The sequence below is a fragment of the Aedes albopictus genome, chromosome 2 (genome assembly GCF_035046485.1).
Source record: "Aedes albopictus strain Foshan chromosome 2, AalbF5, whole genome shotgun sequence".
Lineage (NCBI taxonomy): Eukaryota > Metazoa > Arthropoda > Insecta > Diptera > Culicidae > Aedes > Aedes albopictus.
The window spans coordinates 383,614,107-383,625,126 of record NC_085137.1 but is presented as its reverse complement, the minus strand read 5'-3'; the positions used below and the strand labels follow the sequence as shown (position 1 = coordinate 383,625,126).

Here is an 11,020-nt window from a genome sequence, read left to right as displayed (position 1 = left end):
AAATCGAAGAAAAATTATCAGATAGAAAAATATAAACAAGAAGGAGGATATGTATTGAAATCGAAGAAAAACAAAGGTGTATAGAAAGTAGAAGTTGAGCAAAGTTCAGTTGTTTCTCAAGCATTTGCTTGTAATTAGTGAAGAATAGTTAGTCGTAGTGGTCCGAAGTGAAGGTTCAACGATTGAGGAGTATTCGCCAGCCGTCGTTAGACACAGACACGGAAAGAACGAATTCTGCAGACGGCTGATACAGTGGGCATACGGTAGAGCTCTGAGCCGGCGTAGAATTGATCGTGGTGTGCGTTGCTGCAAGTTCGAAAACTTGAATATCGATTCCAACAAAGAAGGACGAAAAGGTCGAAGGGAGAGAGAAAAACTAAAATTTTTGATCTGCCTGCTTTAGGTTGATTCGCAAAAATTAGTTCAAGCTTGATTGATCCGAACAACTGTCTTCCATCTCTTCGATAGGTGCTTGTGGATACTGTGTTGGCTAAAACTACGTTCAATCTAGACAGTCCTTTAGCAGTCTCCAACCTCTGGGGTTTGTGAGGCGGCTTCCCACTCCACCGCCCAGGCATTAAAATCGCCGGCAATGACCACCGGCCTTTTGTTGCCAAGTTTCTCCAATATTTGGTCGGAGCACCTGGTTGAACTGATCGATCGTCCAGCGTGGAGGTGCGTAGCAGCTACATATGTAGACACCGTTGACTTTTTGGCTATCACGAAACCCTCTGTCACGCGATACACAACTTTATGTAGGGGATATCTGCCAATCGTCCAAATCGCAGCTGTTCCAGCTTTATCCGCTACTCAGTTACCATTTTCGGATGGAATACGGTACGGATCCGAGATGATTGCTACTTCGCACTTCGTTTTTTTCGTGGATTGCCACAGCAATTGCTGCGCTCCTCATTTTCACTGATGATGCACTTTGGTGGCTTCTTACACCCTTGTGCTTTATGACCACCATCTCTGCATCTCCTGCACAGTTCCATGCCAGATGTCCAAACTCCTGGCACCTGAAGCATATCTCCGCTTGCTCAGAAACCCGCAGTGAGCATACTGAAAACCCAACTTTCACTTTGCCAATTCGCAATGCCTTGCCGGTAGCATCCACCGGAAGCTTGATAAACGCAACCTGCGTCCCGGAAGGCCCCCTTCTTAGTTGGACTGACATTTTAACGTCTCCTATGTCAATTTGCTCCCTAATTGTAGTTTTTACTTCTTCCACCGTAGTAATCTCGTCTATTTCGACGCATTGGAGAATTACTTCTGACGTAACAGCTCGGACCTGCGCAGTGTCTCCCACGACGTTCGCTGTAAGCTCCTTAGACGAAGAGCTCCGAGTCCTTTTTTCAGCTCGAAGGTCATTTCTCCTTAAGCTCCGCAGCCGTTCTTATGGTACGTAGAACCTCAAAGTAGCTTTCATCACCGGTCTTCACCCTTCTTTTTGATGCTTCTCTTAATAGCTTTCAGTCTTGCGCCTGCGTTCGTCTGCTTTGGTTTGCCCTTTCTTTGTACAGTCTGCCACTGGGTCTCTCTGTTGCTGACATCGACCTGTTCTGCCTCTGCGGCGGCCATTCGCTTGCGCAGGGTGTCTCTCTGCCTTTTAGAGCCTCCTATGCTTCCCAAGTAACAATCAGCATGCCTTGAAGGTTTATTTATGTTTTATCCCGGTTTTATACAAGCATGTGAAAAAGCTAGCTGTTCTAAATTAGTTTTATGTGGTAGTTTTTTACTTTGAACCTTTGGCGTTCCATAAAACTATCATATAACTTCTGCTATAAACATCGTCATTGAAAGACTTGCAAGTGGTCATGAATTGGTTTTGTTACTAATTATATGCCATTTCGATAAAACTTGCAATTGCGGTTGTTGTCGGAGAGATTTTTTTTGTAAACAAATACACAAAACTGTGAGGCAATGCATAAAACCAACAAAAGATTTCGTGGCCGTAACATAAACCAAAAAAATGCTGTGATAAAACCACTAGTTCTATCATAAGCTCCGTTATGACCACCTCAGGAGGGTTAGCCCTATTGGAGGAATCACCAGGAACACAGAGTTTTATCAGAAAAATATGTCTCCTAGTCGGGATAATTTATGTAAATACAGAAAAATCATTACTCAATTTTATGATTTCACGTACAGCTCAAGATCAAATTAAACCATACAACACGTTTCTGTAATTTTATTTTGTCGGAAAAAGTACATAATGTCTTTAAAACTCCGCTGTGTTGAAAAAACCTATTTTGCACCCAATTCCACCGAATAAATAAAATGCATTTAACTTCCAAATTATGCATAGTTTGTGTGGCGCACTTAGTTTTTGTCATTATCACAGTCACATTCACTTCAAATTTTCCGTGTCATGTCTCCTGACACGTATTAAATAGGAAAACAAATCTGATTTCCATATCTGCATCTTTCCAATTGATGGCTGGATAAACAATCAAGCATAATTTATTCAGACGATCGAACATTGAGAGGGAAAAAAATCAAAACAATTATTTGACAAGTCAGAAGATGGTTTTATTTAGAAGGATGATAAAACTATGATACAACCCGAAATCCTAAGCCGGTTTGCATACGAAGTCATGTAGACCCCAATAAGACTGGGCCAACTAGCCAGAACGTGGGCTTATTGAGGCATACAAGAACTCGAGAGCATTTTCAAGTCGGCATCAATGGTTTTATGTATAGGATTTTTAAATCGCTAAAAAACTTTGATAAAATTAAAATTGTTACTTGGGTTATATAGAAGTATCCAAAAGCTCACTGGAATTCAGGCCATCCAATTTACAAGCGTAATTGGTAAACTATTGGAGCCATGATTGGAGCATCCTGTATGAAATTTATGCTTGCACCGCCTCATGCCACTTTGTTCTGTCAAGTAGTGAGTTCATTGTCTGTTTAAGGATCTCCAAGAACTTCCTTGAGTATAGGTCTTCAGATCAACAAAGGTATTTGGTTGTTTCTAAAAGCTTTATGACAAAGATTCATACCCACACAACCGCAGGTAGCTGTGGTCTATCAAGTGGTGAGTTCAATAACTCTAGGCGTGTCTTAGAGACCCTTAAATCTCCAAAAACTTCCTTGAATAAGGTTCATCGAATTTACGAGAGCTACTAGTCGTATCTTAGAACATTATGAATGAGATTCATGTTCTATCAATTGATGGGTTCTGTGTTGGTATAAGGGTATCCGAAAACTTCCTGGGGTATAGGTCATCGTTATCGTTTGCAAGCGTTATAAGTGTTCTATTGGATCATGTGCAGCTGTTAAGTGGTGTGTTTATTATCTGTTTAGGGATCTCTCAGAACTTCCTTGAGTATATATAGCTACTAACGTATTTGGTTTTCTCTAAAAGCTTTATGACTAAGGTTCATACTCACACAGCCTCATGTAAGTATGGCCATAACGAGCGTCAATACTATGAGAGAAGCTATGATACGTAATTGTAACCATCTTCAATAATGGGATAGGACCGCCTGCGATGCTAATTTGGTCATAACGCTTAGTAAAGTATTGTTAAGTATGTATTGTGTGTAATGTAGTAAAGAATGTAAAGGTTTGAATGTAAAATCCTCGTGAAATTCACTTGAGAGCCTTTGAAGCCCCCTAAAACGCCTTGAAACTCATCTAAATAGTTGGAAACTCCTCTAAAACTTCCATGAAACCATCGTGAAATTCACTTGAAAGTTTCTGAAGCCTCCTAAAAACTTTTCTGGACGCCTTGAAACACTTCTGAAACCCGTTTAAAAAGTTTCAAATTCGATATTCACCTGCAAGCCTCTGACGCCCCCTTAAACTCACTCCCCTGAAACGCCCTGAAGCGCATCGAAACGCCTCAAAACGTCTTGAAACGCTTTGAAATGTCCTGAAACGCTTTGAAACACCTCTAAAACTCTCATGAAACCTCTGTGGAATTCAACTGAGAGCCTCTGAAGCCCTTAAACGACCTCAAACTTATTGAAACGCTTTGAAACACCACTAAAACCCTCATGAAATCTTTGTGAAACTACAACCTCCGAAGCCTTCTAAAACATCTCTCAAACGTCCTGGAATGCTCTGAAACGCGTACAAACGCTTGAAAACGGCTCTGGAACCCCTTTGAAATCAGCGTGAAGCCCACCTGAGAGCCTATGAAGCCCCCCAAAATGCCAATGAAACCTTTGAAAACCCATTGCAACGTCTTGAAACGCATCTGAAACTCCAGTGAAGTTCACCCGATATCCCATTGTAACCGTTTGCTAAAACTATTCTTGAGTGTTGATAGAGCATGGTGGCTTATGCGCCACTCTCGAAGAGAGACCACCGGTCGTGTTGGAGTATGCCCGACTTTATTAGAGACTTTTCTCTTAGATTGAACGGCTAACGGAATCAGCAGTATTTCTTAACCTTTCAGGACGCGCGCCATCAAGCAACCGAAATTGCACCACGCTTGCGCTGTATACTACGAGCGAGGTTTTTTGGTAGTGTTGTACTTTTTACAACAGCGCGCGTCCTGAAGGGTTGAAAACAAAATCCAATCTCAATCCTCATCCGAACGCTAAGCTTAGGACAAACTAACGAAAATAGTTTAATTGCAGGATTTGCTGATCGTTGAAGATCTGGTCCATTGTCGACCTCGCATCGACGAAGCCGATGATAACTTTCCATGAGCTAATTTATGATCTTTCAATGAATAACTCACCAAGATTTTCATAAAGTTAGCCAGGACATGGTACAAGCCAAACCGAAACATTTTCCAATTAGTTGCATCGAAATCGATCGTGAGTATTACTACTGGATGGCCTAACACCGCAGTGAAACTCCCAAGGGGTGACGTCGTATCAGTTCACAATTTGCATAGGCAAATGAGCCGATCGTGTCGTGTGTCGTCGTTGGCTGCATAAAAGATCGATCGGTCAAGGTCTTTGCCAAAGTCAATAGCATCTTTCTCCACCTAATCGAGATGGTTCATCATCCATAGTTAGGCGCAAGGTGTGTTAAAAATAAAAATAAACATCCGAATGAATTTGATTGATGTAGCCATTAAATAACAAACGCATTGATTATGACTTCATTTTCGTTTTATTATAATAATCCCATCAAATTTAACGCTTTATTCAATGGTGTTCATCGCACTTTTTAAATGATGATCACATAATTCCCATCTCACGATTGCAACGACAAGCTAAGAAGCGGGTAAAAGTAATCCAAAATCACGCTTCAGTAGCAGTTTTGTGCGAGGTTCGGTCAATTATGTCGCCTATATGACTAATTACTTCTGTTTGGGAACATTTTCATTCACATTTTATCTCGAATTAGCCACGATCAGCCGTAGTTTCGTTTTGCCATCATTCGTAGGGAATTCCCGACACGTTGATATATGCATTGCCGGGCACCCCAGTAATCACGTCATAGATGATCTTGCAGTCTCGTCGTAAAGCTGAACATGTTCGCCGTTTCGAATCTGAAACTCCTTGATGTAAATCAGAAAACAGACATTAAGTCGTTAAACAATTACACGTGAATTTGTGAAAGTGCAGCCAACAACTAATACTAACATGACTTCTATCCTTGTTCATATGAATTTCGTTACAGCGGCTGCTAGTGCTTTGCCTAGCGCTAGCATCGTCCATCGATGGAGAGATAACGACCCACCTGGGTCCGGATGGATATGAATACCCACGGCCAAACATTCCATTCCCGCCACCCGAGAAACCGCAAGGGCCTAGCACTCCACGACCTTGCCCATTCGGAGGGGTTCCTCCATATTGCTGTACCAACGGTGGCTCCGGACCCAACTGTGACATCTCGTCACCATCAACGCCAGCACCTCCTACTCCAAGGCCGTGTCCATTTGGGGGAATTCCTCCTTACTGTTGCACCAACGGCGGTACGGGACCAAACTGTGCTGTGCCCAGCAGGCCTACCCCAGGTCCGACGCCCACTCCTGCCTCGTGTCCCTATGGTGGAGTACCTCCGTATTGCTGTACTAATGGAGGGCAAGGACCAAACTGTGTTGTTCCATCGCGACCAACTCCTGGTCCAACTACTCCAGCTGGATGTCCCAATGGTGGAGTCCCACCATACTGTTGTACTAATGGAGGAAGTGGTCCAAATTGTGCACTTCCTTCGCCTTCTACTCCCCGGCCTTGCCCATTCGGAGGTGTACCACCGTACTGCTGTACTAATGGAGGAAGTGGCCCGAATTGTGCTTTGCCATCTCCGTCAACTCCCTCTCCTACAACTCCTCGACCATGTCCCTACGGCGGAGTGCCTCCATATTGCTGCACCAATGGGGGATCAGGACCGAACTGTGCACTCCCATCACCTTCAACACCTAGTACACCAATCACTCCAAGACCTTGTCCTTTCGGTGGTGTACCGCCGTACTGTTGCACTAACGGAGGCACCGGTCCAAACTGCGCTTTACCGTCTCCGTCGACCCCATCTCCAACAACCCCTAGACCGTGTCCATTCGGCGGAGTACCCCCATACTGCTGCACAAACGGAGGATCCGGACCAAGCTGCGTTGTTCCGACCCAGGGACCAACTTCGCCTAGACCACCGTCACGCCCACCAGGCAGCGAAAACGAATACCTTCCACCATGTCCCAACGGTGGACAAGGCCCGGAATGCGTTCTGCCAATTACTCCTCCACCAACCAGGTACTTCCAAAAGATTCTTTCTTTTGAACTCTAATCTTATATCATTTAATTTTAGACCACCAAGCAGACCCACTCCAGGTCCAACAACTCCGGAGCCATGCCCTAACGGAGGAGTGCCACCCTACTGCTGTACTAATGGAGGACAAGGCCCGAACTGCATCGTTACTTCCAGACCTACTCCCGGACCAACTACACCTTCCGGCTGTCCAAACGGTGGTGTTCCTCCTTATTGTTGTACTAACGGTGGAAGCGGACCGAACTGCGTAGTTCCGACCAGACCACCAATCGGGCCCTCGACAACTCCTGGACCTTGCCCATACGGAGGCATTCCTCCTTACTGCTGCACAAACGGAGGACAAGGGCCGAATTGCATTGTACCTTCCAGGCCTACACCCGGACCGACAACACCTGCCGGTTGTCCAAATGGTGGAGTGCCTCCTTATTGCTGTACTAATGGTGGAAGTGGACCAAATTGCGTTGTGCCCACCAGACCAACATATGGACCTCCACCTACCACTAATATACCCTGTCCATATGGTGGTGTCCCCCCTTATTGTTGCACAAATGGAGGACAAGGTCCAAACTGTGTGGTACCACCAAGACCTACACCAGGACCTACAACACCAGCTGGATGTCCTAACGGAGGAGTTCCTCCTTACTGTTGCACAAATGGTGGAAGTGGTCCAAACTGTGTAGTTCCCACAAGACCAACTTACGGACCACCAACTACTCCTGGACCTTGCCCTTATGGCGGAGTTCCACCGTATTGCTGTACCAATGGAGGACAAGGTCCTAACTGTGCGGTACCTTCAAGACCTACTCCTGGCCCTACAACTCCTGCCGGTTGTCCAAATGGTGGAGTACCTCCTTATTGCTGCACTAATGGTGGAAGTGGCCCGAATTGTGTAGTACCGACAAGGCCGCCACCTGGGCCATCTACTACACCTGCCCCTTGTCCCTTCGGTGGCGTCCCACCGTATTGCTGCACGAACGGTGGTCAAGGACCGAATTGCGTAGTACCATCCCGGCCAACTACTCCTGCTGGATGTCCAAATGGTGGCGTACCACCATACTGCTGCACTAACGGTGGACAAGGACCGAACTGTATTGTACCAACTCGACCTCCAACGAGACCAACTCAAAGCAACGAGTATCTACCTCCTTGTCCAAATGGAGGAACAGGTAAGTTTTTCTCTAATGTAAAAACCGTGGTCTAAACTATTAACATTTGTTGATTCACCGCTTTCTAACATCATTTCCAGGACCTGGCTGTCAGACTCGCCCAACGCCACAGCCAACTCGTCCACCGACCTCGCCAGCGGGCTGTCCATATGGCGGAGTTCCTCCTTATTGCTGCACGAATGGTGGACAGGGTCCTAACTGCATAGTGCCATCACGCCCGACCCAGCCACCACGGCCAACCACTCCAAGTGGATGTCCGAACGGTGGAGTACCGCCCTATTGTTGTACCAATGGTGGACAAGGACCAAACTGTGTAGTTCCAACACAGCCACCAAGGCCGACAACTCCGACTTGCCCATACGGTGGCGTACCACCATACTGTTGCACGAACGGAGGTCAGGGACCTAACTGTATCGTACCTTCAAGACCTACTCCTGGTCCAACAACCCCTGCTGGCTGTCCGAACGGTGGAGTACCACCATACTGCTGTACGAATGGCGGACAAGGTCCAAATTGTATCGTTCCCACACAGCCTCCAAGACCCACAACTCCGAGCGGTTGTCCCAATGGCGGTGTTCCTCCTTACTGCTGTACCAACGGTGGGCAAGGTCCAAATTGTATTGTTCCAACACAGCCACCAAGGCCGACAACGCCGACTTGCCCATACGGCGGTGTTCCACCTTACTGTTGTACCAATGGAGGTCAGGGACCTAACTGTGTCGTACCTTCGAGACCAACTCCTGGTCCGACCACTCCAGCTGGTTGCCCGAACGGTGGTGTGCCACCATACTGCTGCACAAATGGAGGTCAGGGACCCAACTGTATTGTTCCTTCCAGACCTACTCCTGGACCCACAACCCCAGCTGGTTGTCCGAACGGGGGAGTGCCACCATACTGCTGCACAAATGGCGGACAAGGTCCAAACTGTATTGTTCCTACACAGCCTCCAAGACCCACAACTCCAAGCGGCTGCCCCTACGGTGGTGTTCCTCCTTACTGCTGCACTAATGGAGGAACTGGACCGAACTGCATAGTGCCAACTCAGCCACCAAGACCGACAACACCGACTTGCCCATACGGCGGCGTACCGCCTTACTGCTGCACGAATGGAGGCCAAGGCCCTAACTGTATTGTACCTTCAAGACCAACCCCTGGCCCAACAACCCCTGCTGGTTGTCCGAACGGTGGGATACCTCCCTACTGCTGCACGAATGGCGGCCAAGGACCAAACTGTATCGTTCCCAGACCACCACCGACTCCTAGTCCTACGCGACCTCCAACTGATAACGAATATCTACCACCTTGTACCAATGGAGGATATGGTTAGTAGATAACTTTTTCTCCCAGTTTTCAGCCATTTACTAGACATAATTTCTTGCAGGTCCAAACTGTGTCGTACCTTCCCGACCCCCAGTAACACGACCACCACCAGGACCTCAGCCTGGTCCTACGTTCCCTCCAGCGATCAGACCACCTCCAACATCGCAACCAGGCTGCCCGTACGGTGGAGTACCCCCGTACTGCTGTACCAACGGAGGCCAAGGCCCGAACTGTATCGTTCCGGGTCGACCAACTTCTCCACCTGTGACTCGTCCACCCCCGACGCAACCACAGGGCTGCCCAGCCGGTGGCATTCCACCGTACTGCTGCACCAACGGAGGCCAAGGACCAAACTGTGTTGTCCCCAGCAGACCAACATTCCCACCGGTGACTCGACCACCACCACCACCACCGAGCTGTCCGGCCGGAGGTGTTCCGCCGTATTGCTGCACGAACGGTGGACAGGGACCGAACTGCGCACTGCCAACTCCTAGCCACACTCTCGAGGCGGACGGTTACCACTACAAACTGCCCAGCAAACCGTTCAATTACTAGCGTAGACCAGCCGTATAGGTTTATTTATTTCCGCGTTGAATGTACGTATATGTGAATAGTTGAATTAAGCAAACGAGTCAGGAGCTTTCATGCCGCCAAACAACTATAAATGTTAAAATATACATATGAGAATAGCAGGTAGAAGTGGTGAGTCTCAGTAGAGGAGTCGTTGAATAGGAAGTCATGGTATTTATAACACAATACTCGAGAAGTTTTCTTTTTACATTGTGCAGATCAATTTTCTACTACAGAGTATATTGAAGCCGAAACATTATCTAGATTAGTACAATTTACGTGTATAAGTTTACTAAAACCTTTGAAAATAAATAAAGGCATGAATTAAAAACATCCTCAATTTATTTGTCACGTTCGAATTGCTTGATAGTTCTGGATTAAAACAAACTTTAAACAGAATTTGTGAGAAATGTGTGAACCAAGAAAGATTCACAAACAAAAATATGTATAAACAAACTTGAGTCGGGTGGAGGTAGGATTCAGGTAGCTAGGTGGGTGTAACAGAGGAGTTCAAAGCTGTTTTGAAGAGTTTCAATGGGTTTCTGGGAGTTTCGGTGGGTTGAGAACTCCAGGTTCTGCAGGAGAGTTGAAGAGAAACTTAACCCTCTTCGTGCATTGGTTGGTGCTCAATCAAATATTACGTAACGCAATTGGGGAGAGAGGGGGTCTAGCGCTGTGGGGTGATGCCTACAGAGTAGTCATGGCCAAAACGAAGGGCGCGTCAGCACCCCCAGAACGCTCCCCAGAGATGCTGCAAAAGATCGTGGAAACGCTGTTCCCGCGCCACGATACAAGACCATGGGCCCCCGTTCCCTATAGCCAAACCGGCCATAGCGAGGTAGCCCCGGTGACGAACGACGAACTCATTGCAATAGCGAAGTCGCTTAAGTTGAACAAGGCTCCGGGTCCGGACGGTATCCCCGGCATTAGCCATCAAGACGGCCATCGAGGCTAAGCCTGACATGTTCAGAATGGCTATGCAGATGTGCCTAGACAGAGGCGAATTTCCGGAGAGGTGGAAAAGGCAAAGATTGGTTCAACTGCCCAAACCCGGGAAGCCACCTGGCGACCCGTCGGCATACAGACCTATCTGTCTGCTGGACACCGCCGGAAAACTGTTGGAACGGATCATTCTGTCGAGGCTGATGGTCTATACCGAGAAACCCGATGACTCTGGTCTCTCGGATAACCAGATCGGCTTCCGGAAGGGTCGATCGACGGTGGACGCTATTAGGGCTGTAACCAAAACGGCAGAGATAGCGCTCCAAAAGAAGCGAACAGGAATCCGC

The 11,020-nt window shown here is 47.0% G+C and overlaps 1 protein-coding gene across 1 annotated transcript; it reads left to right on the top strand.

Annotated features, from left to right (window-relative positions):
- The first annotated feature begins 5,440 nt into the window (after window positions 1-5,440).
- LOC109403198 (basic proline-rich protein) lies at window positions 5,441-6,926 on the top strand. Its single transcript, XM_062848482.1, has 4 exons — window positions 5,441-5,473; window positions 5,590-6,659; window positions 6,715-6,788; window positions 6,832-6,926. Exons 1-4 carry the CDS (start codon window positions 5,441-5,443, stop codon window positions 6,924-6,926), a joined length of 1,272 nt encoding a protein of 423 aa, XP_062704466.1.
- Window positions 6,927-11,020: the final 4,094 nt, after the last annotated feature.

Excerpts from the sequence above, each read along its gene's own strand:
- LOC109403198 (XM_062848482.1), top strand. The coding sequence starts at position 5,441 with ATGTTCGCCGTTTCGAATCTGAAACTCCTTGAT. Across the intron at positions 5,474-5,589 it reads CGAATCTGAAACTCCTTGAT|CGGCTGCTAGTGCTTTGCCT; the intron begins GTAAATCAGAAA and ends ATTTCGTTACAG. Across the intron at positions 6,789-6,831 it reads AGGAGTGCCACCCTACTGCT|ACCTACTCCCGGACCAACTA; the intron begins GTACTAATGGAG and ends CGTTACTTCCAG.